This window comes from Sipha flava, unplaced genomic scaffold (genome assembly GCF_003268045.1).
Source record: "Sipha flava isolate LNK unplaced genomic scaffold, YSA_version1 217_pilon_pilon, whole genome shotgun sequence".
Lineage (NCBI taxonomy): Eukaryota > Metazoa > Arthropoda > Insecta > Hemiptera > Aphididae > Sipha > Sipha flava.
The window spans coordinates 886,686-901,395 of record NW_020272843.1 but is presented as its reverse complement, the minus strand read 5'-3'; the positions used below and the strand labels follow the sequence as shown (position 1 = coordinate 901,395).

General features: G+C 28.1%; 1 protein-coding gene across 1 annotated transcript; it reads left to right on the top strand.

Moving 5' to 3' along the window:
- The first annotated feature begins 2,111 nt into the window (after positions 1 to 2,111).
- LOC112683038 (chorion peroxidase-like) lies at positions 2,112 to 12,863 on the top strand. The gene is made up of 13 exons (XM_025553883.1): positions 2,112 to 2,216; positions 2,328 to 2,438; positions 5,137 to 5,307; positions 5,700 to 5,929; positions 6,184 to 6,357; positions 6,435 to 6,599; positions 9,499 to 9,723; positions 9,810 to 9,937; positions 10,600 to 10,974; positions 11,719 to 12,091; positions 12,289 to 12,397; positions 12,467 to 12,557; positions 12,660 to 12,863. The coding sequence occupies exons 1-13, from the start codon at positions 2,212 to 2,214 to the stop codon at positions 12,807 to 12,809; spliced, it is 2,307 nt and encodes a 768-aa protein (XP_025409668.1). The 5' UTR covers positions 2,112 to 2,211; the 3' UTR covers positions 12,810 to 12,863.
- The last annotated feature ends 1,847 nt before the right edge of the window (positions 12,864 to 14,710 follow it).

The window sequence follows — 14,710 nt, the reverse complement described above, 5'->3', positions numbered from 1 at the left end:
TTTGATGTAAGTTACCTATTTATGGTATAAAATAATAAAATCATTTTTTAATCTTTAAAAATAAGAAAACTTAACACATTTTTAAAAAATTTAAAATCTTTTAATCTAGTATTGAACAAATTACAAATTGTGCATTATTCTTCTAATCTCACTTTTTAAAAACCTTTTTCTTCCTTATTTTATTAATTTATGATAACACTAATATAGTACTAACATATCGACCATTTTGTTTTAAAACCACTTATAAAATAATAATTTACGTGATCAAGATGTATCGGATACATCTGAAGATATGATATTTTATTTTTTAATTTCTACTTTTCAATTACTTAATAACTTGTAAGCATATATAATTAAAAAAAAAATAAAATATTAATCTTCATACACAATTTAGTTTAACACAAGAAAGATCAGTTAATTTTCATTTGAGGTTCCAAATAACGGAAGATTACTCAAACATATACTTGTTGTCTACTGTATAAAAATTTAATTGAAAATGCGTTTTTATTGGACGATATAGTAAGTAGAAACTTTCACGTATATATAGTTTTATTAATTCATTTAACTGCTATTTGTTAATATATTAAAAACTACTAAATTATTTAGAATAGGATGGATTCGATATAGTCTTCAGCTAATCGGTCAACATCACTTAGCTTATTATTATTATATAACAATAAAAAGTGAACTAAAAAAAGACGAACCAAATTAATATTTGCATAAAATATAAATAAAATATCACTCATAAGTTCTCAATAAATAAATTTCAGTTTTTAGTATGAAAAATAACTTTGCACCTGATTGTGTTGAATGCAAATGATTGCATTGTCTTTACTCGAAAATGGTTTAATCATTATCGTATTGTTTTAAGTAAATGTAAGGATAATAAGGAACCTTAAATTATATGCCTATATTAACTATTAATTTAAACACAAATTATTTTAGTACAATTATAAATGATAATAAAAATATTGTCTTTGAAATATACCTATGTATTATTTAAACTATTTATGTTTCAATATCTGAAATGTATTCGTTTAAATATTAGCTATATTGACTTTGAATGTACAATCATACATTGATATCGTTATTTTATAAGATTAAAATATTTCTATATAAAATTACACCCTAGAATAATGGCTAATCGTGTCGCTATACCATGAATGAATACGGACTACAATATAATTAAATCGGTAGAAAAAATTAATAAATACAAATTTACGAAGAATTTCTTTATAAGTAGTACTCGTATGTAGAATATATTTGTTATTCAACGATTAAAATACAAATTACCTGTTCAACAATAAATTAATTCTTAAAAATAAATAGCCGAAATAGTAGGTGTCCTCGATATTTGTGAACTCGTTAAAGAAGGAGACATTTTGAAAACATTGATATAACATTTAACAATTTATAAATTTGTTTAATATTATACTGGTACCCATGAGATAGAATGAAAAATGAAATGCATAATACATAGTAAAACGTCTTATAAACATACCTACAGGTGTCGCTAAGGGGTATCGAGGGGTATCTTTGCTACCCCATAAAAAATTATAGATTTTAAAAATATATACAAAGTTTATTATTCAAGCGAGTACGAACATAAACTATCTATTATTGTGATAATGGTATGTTACATACCTGTATAAAGAAAGCTGATTTAAATAAAAATAATTCTATACGAAATACAATTTTAAATAAAATGTGTTTTTTAAATTTTAATTTTTAACACAGTTTGTAATGATAGGTTTTTCAAACTCAATCAATAAAAAATGATGATTATTTTGATAAATTAAAATTGAAAAAATACAATATTATTTGTAATTATACTACACATAATTATAACATTATTTTATGTTTTTAATGAAATAAATGAAAAACTAATTTTGTGAAAAAAAAATTTTAATTGAAAACAATGGGGACACCCAACTTTACCATCGTTTGACTTGATTTTTATGTTTTCAAGTCTATACCAACTTGACACATCAATAAAGTTTCCCAAATTTTAAGGATTGAAACGTCATCCATCTACATATACGCTGATTGGTGTATGTTTTATGAATAAATTACTTCAACAACACATTGAAAACGAAATCGACTTTCGTTTGGGCCGCCTCTCCGTATGGCGTCCCATGGCAGCGGGGACACCTTTTATAAAAGACTGCAACCCAACGGACTGCTCATCATACATATTGTAACTATTGCAAAATGAAGTAAGTTCTGCCATATTTATCATAGATTTGCATTGCTATGCTTAATTTCATATGATTATTTTTTACTGTCTGTTTTGAGTATAATAAAAATAGTGATTATTTTTATTTTAGAACTCCAATATTGTGGCACATCCTCCTATCGGCCTTGTTGGCTCAGGGATATGCTTGGAGATCAGACAATGAAGAATGCGCTTTGCCTTTAAAACACTTCAAATATATATCGTAAGTATGAGTAGTTAAGAGTTTTTTTCTAGAAAATACGGTTAATGGATTCATTTTTAAATGCGTTCTCATATTAATTGTTTTCAATTAAAATAAAAAATAAATTATTATTATTTACATCATATTAATATTAATTAATATATTTATTATATTTTTTGATTATATTTAATATAAATTTTTATCTATTTTAAAATAATAATAAAAATTAAAGTTTATTCCAATTTGTTTGATAAAATTGAATTTGTAAATGATTGATAAAATTTAGACAGCTTAAAAATATTATAAGATACTTAATGTCCAAAATCAATAGAATCTATTGAAAAATTAATGAACATAATCTTCATTATACCTTCCATCTATTTATGTATTTATTCAAATCATGATAATAATAATAATGTATAAATAATATTTATATAAGTCATAGGCTTATTGATATTTGATTTAAAGTGTTATATTTTTAATATTTATAAAATACAATATATTATATAACATATAATTATTATACATACAGATAATTGATTTGTAAAAAAAATTTAAAAGAGTTTTAATTTTTGAAACAGGAAATAACTGTTTTTTTTTTTTTAGTATTATTTATTTATATGTAAATTAGTGATAATTTTGACAGAAAAACTACCCAATAAACTATATTTTATTTTTAAAATAATAAGCTATCATGAAATTATCCTATAATATATACTTTATTACTTCATAAACAAGTATAAACAATTCAGTTACTTCTATTTTATGTTTAGAATTGATAAATAATATTAAATAACTATTTTAATTGGTCGATTCATTTAATGAACCGATATTTTTCTATAATAATATTATCTATTAATATTTAAAAAAAAATATTTAAATTAAAAAATGCTATAAATTACAGGTTAGCTTAATATTATATTCTCAATAGATAATTTAAAAAAAAATTCGGTAACTCTATGGAACCTTTTGTCTATCCTCATTTATCGATGTAAAAAAAACTAATATGCGTATTAAAGTATCAGTTCTCGACTATTTCAGATTTTATTTATGTCAAACTACGAATTATGGATACCCTTAAGTCTTCTATCACTCAAATAAAAATAAACTTCATATAAATATATAAAGTAAAAAAATATATGCCTACATCACAATCGTATTAAAACCGTGCAAACTTACTTCATTATTGTATTGTACACAAATATGATGTCGGTGATCATGGCAATTTTTGTTTTTTTATATTGGATATTATTTAAAATATGGGTTTTTGTATTTAATTATTGAAGCAATGACACCTCAATCTAATTTTTACTCGAAAAAAATGACATTAAGATCATACGTATATCATATCGTATATGATAATTTGTTATATAACTAACATTATTCCATACAAATACATAAATTTAAATTTTGAAAAATACCACTTATAATTCTTATTAAAATATATACTATATATCTCGTTGTATCTATTTATAATAATAATAATAACTAATAATTTTATTTAGCAAAACAATATACAATTATATACTGATAAATAAAAGTATATAGAATACATATTTGCAACTCCCCTTTAAACATGAAGCTAATTATTGGAATATATAAGTTTGAGTTCAGTACAATACGAAGATTAAGATAAATTGAACAGTATAATTACAACATTAATAAATATGTATGGATTTAACAAAAAATATAATTATAATTTTACATTTTTTAACGTTCTTATATCAAATCAATAGTCGTGAAATCTAAATAATTATTAAGACTTTTATAATATTATAAATACTAATAGTAAGTTGCCTACATATTTGAGTTGCTACAAATAAAAGGCTTTTTAGATCAAGTTGTTTTTTAAAAACTGATACATAATATTAACTGATATTTTCTTTGTAACGGATATTATATGAGTGATACACACATTTAATTAAAATATTAAAATATGATTTGATGTCATTCAATACATAAGTGTTTATTTCCATGGTAAACAAATAATTATTTTATTCTATTATTATTATGGTGTATGTATCGTTATTATTGGCAATGATTACCAATAAAAATAAATATATTTCATTATTGTGATAGATGAAAAAACTTTATCGAATGGGAGAAAGTTTAAAAGCATTTCACTTACTAGGAACACCTTGCGACATTAATCTGTTATGACTTCGCTAGATGTATTTAAGAAAAAACCGCACTATCATCCCGTTTAATTTTAAAATAAAATCGATTAGCAACAATTAAATTCGACAATAAAATCATATTGGAACTGTTTTTATACATTGTACTATTCTAAAACAATAGAGATTTTTTCTAAGATTTCCGCATACATATATTGGGTGATCATTACGAGCGTGGAAAGTTAGAAATTTTCTTTCGAACTTGGAACATGAAAGAGAAAGTGTTTTGTATATTCTAAAGCAGAACTACACATCCAATGTATAAATTGAATATAATTTTTTGTTTGTTATTTAATTTCTATAAAAACAAATTTAAATTTTTTTTTTTTATTGCCAAGAACTATAATTTTCATGAATAGGTATACTTTTAAATTTATTTTATATTATTTAATTCTGGTTTAGAAATCCAGTGAAATTAAAATGTAATTTTTTCATAAAAATTTAAATATTTATGAATAGTAATTATCTATACTTTATTACACCCATAATCTTTATAAAGAATAAAACTATTTAAATTAATTTTCCCTAATACATTTTGATTGCAGGCCAGCTGGTTATGGCGAAAAATGTATAACGTATAATAATGTTTCGGAAGCTTTTCGCGAAGCATGCAGAGGCGTCTTAAACATAGAACCTGGAACTAACGATTTGACGGATATTCAGTTGGATAATTTAGGAGATGTGATACAGGAAACAACAAGAATTTTATGTGAATGGTCAGTATTTAATAATTATGTATGACTATCAAATATTTTAGGATCAATATTTTTTTATTATTTAATTCAAATATATTTAATATATTTAATAAATTTTAATTAAATATATTTTAGTTTTATATTTGATATAAAATAACTTAAAAAATTAATATTTAAATTGTGAGGTTCACTAGAAATTTCAATTTTAATTAAAAAAAAAAATGTTTTTACCATAACTATTAAATACTTAAGAATTTACTATTTTTAAGTTTGAATTTAAACTTGTAATCATCCACAAGGACTGAATTCAGTAAAATATAAATAATTATATTTCATCAAAATAATGATTTTATTATTTCTTATAAAATATATTTTATAAAACAAGCAATCTTAACTGAAGAATTTCGTTTCAGGTTTGGACTGACAAAAGATCAAGTGCGAAGTCTGTTACCGATTATAAATACAGAGAACACGGATATAGGTGGATACTGTCCAAAAGAGTTAAAGACGTACCCGGGAAATGACTGCGGAAATGGAATTGAATTCCGCTCAATCGACGGAAGGTGTAATAATTTTGTTCATCCACAGTGGGGCGCGGCAAAATTACCTTTCAAAAGACTTCTTCCACCTGATTACGGAGATGGTGAGTATATGTTATAAACTATTAATATTCACATAGTAGTACATGAACGTTGTAATACGGAAATCCTATACAAATTGATATAACCAAACTATAAATTGTTGTTTCATTTTATAAACACTACATTACAATAATGAATAATTTTGATTTAAGTAACTTATCTATCACGCCCGTGTCTAATGAAAATGCCTGAATACTAAAATAATATATAATAATATTTTAATAATAGTATAATTGATTTGAACGTTTTATTTCAGGTATAAAATCCATCAGAACAAGTATAACTGGATTTCCGTTGCCCAATCCTAGGTCTGTCTCTGCACGAGTACATAAGGACGTAGCTAGACCGCATCGCACTGATGTTACGTTTTTGTTCGCTGCTTTTGGACAACTAATCGATCACGACCTCACACTCACAGCTGAAACCAAAGGTACCTTATCCAATGAGTTATTATTATCGTTATTACATTATTTGGAATTAATTTATATTACTTCTTTATGTGCATAGATCCAATCACTAGACAAGAAATTAAATGCTGCTCAGGAGCCAATCATCCATACTGTATACCAGTTAACGTACCAATCGATGACCAATTTTTCGTTGGAAGTCATCGTCAAAGGTGTATTGATATGATAAGATCACTGGCTGGTGTAAACACTGATTGTCCCTTAGGTAATTATATCAGTAACCTAAAAGGTCATGATTTCAAAAATAATTTATAATTCATCGAACGTGATTAATATGTACACATTACAGGACTTTAAGTGATTGTGTACTTGGTTTTTTTTTTAAATTTCTTGTATGCTTAACTCATCAAAGTTATTCACTAATAGCTAGATTTCTTCATCCCAAATAAAAACTATAATGTTCATTATTTCTTTTATTCCTACTTTTATTCAATTTTTGTTTTTTTAGTGACTTTTTTTAATTAAAAGCAATATTTAGCCACATAAATAATATAAATAATATAATAATATAATAACTATACTTATAAAAATATCTATTTATAGATATTGTATATATTTTAATTGTATACAATTTAAAACAATCTCAGTCATAACTGCTCGAGTTCAATAAAATGCATTGATAATATTTTCCGACTGTTCACTAATATATTATTTTAAATTAATTTAGAATCTATTTAGTCATATTAATAATATTCTTTCATTGGTATTGATTCCAGTAAGTTAAAACTAATAACTAATAAAGTTTCTCTTTTGTAATCATATAAATTGGTTTCCTATGTAATAAAAAAACCCCAATATTGGAGTTGTAGGGATTATTTCACTTTTTTGGTTTTTCATTTGAGCCATATTTCATTTTTGTAGTATAATTATTTTCTTTATTTTTTATTATTTCCTTTAACAATATCACAAATTTAAATATTATTATTTTACTACTATTAATACTTTATTAATTTATAAATATTTAAAACATATAATATGATTTTTATGCGTATAAATGATTGAAAAATAACACAAAACCTTCCAATAATAATTAATTAACAAGCCAAAAAATTGCATTTATTTGGTTGAACCTAACCATCAATATTAATAAATTATTCTTTTTTATAATCTACAAGTTATATACTATAAATTTCAGTGAATGTCAAACAAAATTTCAATCAAATTCGATACTTTAAAAGTGACATGATTTTATGGGTTATTACATAAATCTGTTAACACGTATTGAATATTTTTAGGTACATTACTTCGTTTTGTTTGAGGATAGTCATCGAACAACGAAACACCATGAGAGAGTTAGGTAGATCAATAATTAAATGACCATAACGGGGAGGGGTAGGATATTAATTGACCGACACGTGGAGAGGGGGTAATGGAGGCAGGTGCAAAAACCAATGCTACCACTGCCGCCAAATATGTTATATAATCTCCGTTATATACACGCCCGCGATACACAAAACGTGAGGTTATCGTATATCACCGCCATTACGGGGCGTGCATGCGCAAATCGGGGGTTGATATTACACAGTCACCTTCGCACTACCGTCGGCTGGGACCCTAGTACCGGAGACCTTTTCGCAGGGTTCGGCGTTCGTTTTAAACCACCCTCGGCTTTGGTCATGGTTGCACATGGGATCCCGTTGCTGGCAAGCGATTGCAGTCCCTTTTTGCGAGCACACGTCACGGCGATCGTGGTTCTTTGTCCTCGCTCGACCGAGTCCCTTGACACCGTCCGCGAGCGAAACGGGTACAGTGTGGTATTCGCGCGCAAACCTGTAGTGCACTGGTCGGTTCATCCCCATCGGTATTCCTGCGACCCTGGTCGCCCAAGACGACCCGTTTGCGTTGTTTTGCGATGGTGCAACATTCACGACCGTTTTAAGAAACCAGCGGTCACGTAAGACGAGGCAATATAAACGTCTCGGACGACTATAGCGCGAGCGCACCACCCTCTGCGATTTTTAAAGCGGCGGCATCGTCGTTATTAATTCCAAGACCAATAGATTTTTGTTTGCTCTTTTTCTTTTTTTTTTCGCATGACATCATCGCTAGAAAGAGGGAAGGCGTGAACAAGGGAGAACGGTTTGAATGAGAACGAGCGAGGGGCGAAAGAACGATAGAGAAAGAGAGATTTTAATAAAGGACAGAGTGTCTTGTCCCGCCAGTCGTGATGCCAACAAATCGGTTTTTTTCACCTTGGCAAAAAGGGATCGGCTGTATTGACGTATATATATATATATATGTATATCCTAGCCCCGTGAACGCTGCCGTACATTCCAAGCATGATTGATTCTGCAGCTGTTTGTCCATAACCATTTTAGAAACTCTCGGTTCTTAATATTATTAGGATCCGTATAACATGCAATTCTTAAAACTAAAATTAAAAAAATTAGTCGGCATATAAATGATTTTTAATGATTGACTTATTTTATAAAACATTTTATGACCAACACACATAAGTAGGGTTTCTATATGATCTATGGCGTATGTCTTGATCGTCATTACGTTTTGCGCGTTTCTGATGATTATTTTTTACCTACCGTCCATGAGATAATTCGTACTACCGTTGCGCAGTTTTTTTTTTAATGTACATTAACTTTCCTGATTTCCAAAATATTTTTATTTTTAGATTTACATACGACTACTTTCGTTTTTCTGTATTCATCCGGGACTGGATGACTTTAAAGTAATTCCGATTCGACGATAACAAAATTAATCCGAAAGCGCACTTAAAAATATTAATCGTGTAAGAAAAACCGTGTTTCAAATAATTATATACTAAGTATCATAATCAAACTATTTGACAACAGTAGTGTTTAATATAAAAACTTGTGTTACTACGAACGAAACTTGATTTTACTACGCATTATAATCATTTTATCGATCGTCGATATTTAATCGATTCTCTGCACTTTTTCCATACAGTTTCTCATGTTAAAATCGTGTCAAATAATTATATACTAGGCATAATAATCAAACTCTTCAATAAAAGTAGTGTTTAATTAAAAAACTAGTATTACAACGAGCAAAACTTGCTCATATTACGTATTATAATCATTTTATCGATCGTCGATTTGTAATCGATACTTTGCACTCGATCTATATAGGTCCTCGGGTTCAAACGAATGCTTTAACATCGCCTATCGATGGCAACTTTATATACGGTTCTAACGAGGACTTGGCCAAAAAACTTCGATCCTTCGAGAATGGCAAATTAACTTTGGTTCCAATCTTACCGGGTCACAGGCTTAAGCCAATACTGCCTCCAAAGAAACACCAACCGGACGATGGATGCATTAGACCCCATCCGGATCTATTTTGCTTCTTAGCAGGTAATACTACATACTATTAATTACAGACGCTCGCAATGCATATAACTCTATAATATTGTTTTAATTGGGCTTTGAAACGTCATCAGGTGACAATCGAGTGAATGAGCAATTAGCTCTTGGTGTACTTCACACTATTTTCGTTCGAGAACATAATAGAATAGCTGACGAACTCTGTACGATTAATCCACATTGGGACGATGAACGACTTTACCAGGTAATGACGAAATAATTTAAAATACCTACTATTGTTTACCATTATTACAATTTATTAGATAGTTTTCTACAATATCTAACTGGCTTATCATAGCTACTAATTATAATAAAAAACAGAAGTAAAATAATATCAGTCGTTCAGTAATTACCAGACCCGGCTCAAGGGGTAGGCGACATAGGCCCACGCATTTTTCCTGGACAATTTTTATGCATAAAAAATAAAATATTTATTAAAATATTCACACTTAAGGGGTGGCAAAAACTAAATTTCGCCTATGTTTGTTTAAACACTTGAGCCGGGCCTGGTAATTACTTAATACTCTACCTACATCATTTAAAAAATGTTAATTTTTAATGATTATATTAATGAACCATATGGTACGACAAATATCAATAATTACCAATAAAGTTATATTTGGAGTTCAATATTGTCGTTTTATCATTACTCTAACTTTCCTTAACTTTTCAACACGAGTGCGTTATAAGCCTACTAAAAGAAATCAAACAGCAAGAATAGTTTTAATTGGCTGGAATTGAACTTTGTTTTATTTCCTGACTCCAGATCTTACAACCAAATGTATTATAACGGTTCCGAGGAACAATGCAGATTAGAGCGTTTTGTAAAGAATTTAATAATACTTTTTTTTTCTTTACCGTAAATAGGAATCGCGGAAAATTGTCGGTGCAATGATTCAACACATTACTTACAACGAGTTTCTACCAAAGCTTTTGGGTAGCTTTACGATGAAAAAGTATGGCCTAGAACTGTCACCGCAAGGATATTCGAATAGCTACGATCAAGATACGGATATAACGATACCAGCCGCATTTGGCGCCGCGGCTTTCCGGTTTGGCCATTCGTTGTTGCCCGATGCTATGGAACGATGGAGCGCCAGTCACAAGTTCCTGGGTTCTAGGCGATTCAGTGAAATTTTCCAGCAACCATACGATCTCCACAAGCCCGGTTGGCTGGACCAATACCTCTTGGGCATGTTAAACCAAGCGTCACAAGCTATGGACGACGCGGTCACATCTCAAGTAAGAGGAAACATTATATTTATTTTTTATATATATATTTTTTTTTCTTCCTTGTTACCTCCACTCCACATGTACACACACACACACACACACACAACTTAAAAAGTTTGTGAGCGCTGATGAAGTCTCAATACCTCATTGTTCTCTAATCATGACTATCGTTTTCTTAACAAAGTTAACAATAAGGTAATAGAAAATATGTGGTAGAATAGATTGGTAATATAAATAATGGTGGAGGGACAAAAAAAAAAGACAAATATCGAAAATCTGTTGACCAAGACCATAGCACAATCGATTTAAAACATAAAACAGTGTACAAATTAAATATTATTTGTATTTATTTATAATAATAGACTAGTAATAAAATAAAAAAATGAATATATATTATACGAGTATATATCACATTTCAATGATGACGATTTTGTGACTAAAACAAAACACATTTTTTTCCATTTTTTAAACATTGAACGATGAGATAATATGCATATATTGAATAATAAGTTATTGTGCTGAACGGTTCATGCCGATGTTAGGTTATAATGATATATTATCATTCGTATGGATTAATCATAATAAATTGTTTTATATGCTATTGCAATGTTCCACCATATTCATGTCCCGTATCAGTTGGTTCTTATTAATTATTCTTTATTCATTTACTTTACCTTTATAAAATTTATCTATTTTAATATTATGATTTAATAAATTAATTAATAACAATTTTAATCGTTAACTGTGACGTAGGTGACAAATCACTTATTCCAAGAACCGGCCAATGACTACGGCAAAGATCTGGCATCAATCAACATTCAACGGGCCAGGGAACACGGAATACCAAGTTATTCGGCCTGGCGACAATACTGCAAACTTCCATCGATCAAAACATGGAGTTCCATGTTAACGGACATCAGTAACGCTACGGTAAAGGCTTACTACGACTTGTACACAACCCCGGAAGATGTGGATCTGTGGTCGGCAGGTGTATCGGAACGGTCGAACGACGACAGCATTGTGGGACCGACGTTTGGCTGCATCATTGCCAAAACGTTCAGCGATTTGAAAAAAGGAGACAGGTTTTGGTATGAAAATCCCGGTCTCCCAAACTCATTCACTCTAGGTAATTTTTCGTACGATCCATTATTCCTTTTGGTATCCCTCTGATTTTAAATACTGAGTTCGGAAAGGACTGACAGTTTTTGTATCAGTTATTAGCATAAATGTATTTTATTATACAGTAGTAATTTATACATGTATTTCATAAATAAAATATTATTTATGACAATAATTTTGATCACAAATTATATTTTATTACAGAGCAACTGACTGAAATCAAAAAAGTACGATTATCTCGGATCTTATGTGATAACAGTGACAACATTTTAACGATTCAACCATTTGCTATGGAGTTGCCGTCACAACACAAGTACATTTTCTATACATATTTGTTTTGACTTATCATTTATAGCTAAATTTTTTTTTTTTTTTTTTACAGAAATATCAGAGTTTCTTGTAAAGGTCATATATTACCGCATATGGATCTATGGGCTTGGAAAGAATATGCAGGTTGCTGTACTAAAAAGAAGGTAAGTAATTTTGTATTTATATTTTGTTCGCATGAGTGTTAGAAGTTATACATACAGTTTGTTAAATGGTTCTACTTAACCTACAAAGTAATGTGTTTAAAGTATTCACAGACTCCGAACCTAAACAACCTAAATCCTCAAGTACACAAAGTTCAAGTGAATGAATGGAATAACGAAGATTATAATCTGCATAAGTTAATCCAAGCAATTGCTGTTAACATATCGTCATCAAAACCAAACAATTGGAGATAAAACAAAAATATTGTCATCACTAATTTATTATTTATACATATACTTATTATCGATTTAAGGATATTTTTTAATATGTTGAATATTATAATATAGTTATACATATTAAATATTTTAAAATTTCTATTATTTAATAAACAAATACTTCGCTCCATGTTTATCAGCATAGGTAGTGTTTAGTAAACATGCCTGGGTACTATATTAATGTATAACCTATAAACAACGATTCACCAGACACAGCACTCGCTAAAATCTCGACTAAATAGAAAAATAAAGCTTAAGCACTTAGGTTGTAGTATAGCGCTATCTCTTACATAAATAAGCAAAATCATGTTCACTCCCCATTTTTTATTGTCACCCGAAGAAACTATGTTAATATCCTCTTACTCGTAATTACAATTGAAATCATAGAAGCAATATAAATAATTTACCTCTGCTCCACATTTACGATATAATTCATAATTGAAATCTACTAAATACCTTAAATTCTTAAATCACTAAAATATTGATATTTATCATAAAAATACATATTTTAAATTGGTTTAACAATAATCATTCCGTTATTAGTTATTAAGGATTATATTACTAAAACATTACACAACAATTCTGATAAAAACAAAATGTGTACCTTATAAGCATATAATCCGAATACTTGGATTACAAAAAAAGAACAGAGAGAAATCATCTAAATCAAAAACAATTTAATAATTAAAACAAAGCTAACCATGCAACTTGAAAAAATATTCATAAAATAAAAAAAATACACGATAACTCCAGTAATACTAAAAAGCTGTTTTCTGGGAAATCATATACAAAGCTACGATAGGAAAAATGTAACCGATCAACAAGAATTACATGATAATAATGTATTAAGTAAAAAAATCTTCCGGCTATGATTAAATAATAAATACAATTATAAAAAGTTCTTAGAAAGAGCTGTTTACATTTAACAATACTATTTCATAATCTACTGAAAATACACTTCTTTCGCAGTACTATCGATTGGAAAGATTTAACTAACTATTGTAATCGTTAAAAAACATGCATATTAGAATTAAAAAAAATTATTAAAAAAAATGCATATTAGACTAACAATTGTATAGTAGTCACTCGATAATTCGATATTCAGGGGACCGAGTTAAAAATTCGATTTATAGAGGTTTTCGATTTACCGAATGTTCGAATAATCGAAGGAAAAAAATTAATAAATAAAATACATTGTATATACATATATATATATATAACGTTTATTTTGACATTAACTTATTATAAATATAATTATGTACATTTTAAAATTATTATTTAATTTGGTTTATTTTGGTATAGATTAGGTAGGTAAGATACGATAACATTAAACTACGATAATATTTAACCACCGTCGTTATTAGTTTCATTACGAGTACGTTAAATAGATTGTACATAATCTTTATACATATGAACGTACATATAATCGTGTTTAAAGAAATTCGAATTATAGAGACTCATGAAAAAAAATTCGAATTGTAGAGTGTGCCTCACCGACAGACATTTCGAATTATCGAGGGGACCGGAATACATGTATTTTTTTCTAATTATAAAGGTTTTCTCATGGGACTTAGCGTTTAGTTCAATTTATGGAGTTTTTCGAATTATCGAGGTTCGAATTATCGAGTGACTACTGTATTTACTCAGTCAATGACATTTCTCATTCAAAGTTACAAATTTGGATATTAATTGAATTGCTCAAAAACATAACTTTATTAGTTTAATTAAACTTGTTATATAATTCTAAGCATTATGTTTTGAATCAAAGTTTTTTTTTCAAAAATTTAAGTTTTAAAAAAAATTATACTACATAAAACAGTATGTTAATAATATTAATTATATATTAATATTATTAATCATAAATCATACTGTTAAAATAA

Excerpts from the sequence above, each read along its gene's own strand:
- LOC112683038 (XM_025553883.1), top strand. Across the intron at positions 9,724-9,809 it reads TCTATTTTGCTTCTTAGCAG|GTGACAATCGAGTGAATGAG; the intron begins GTAATACTACAT and ends AAACGTCATCAG. Across the intron at positions 9,938-10,599 it reads ACGATGAACGACTTTACCAG|GAATCGCGGAAAATTGTCGG; the intron begins GTAATGACGAAA and ends TACCGTAAATAG.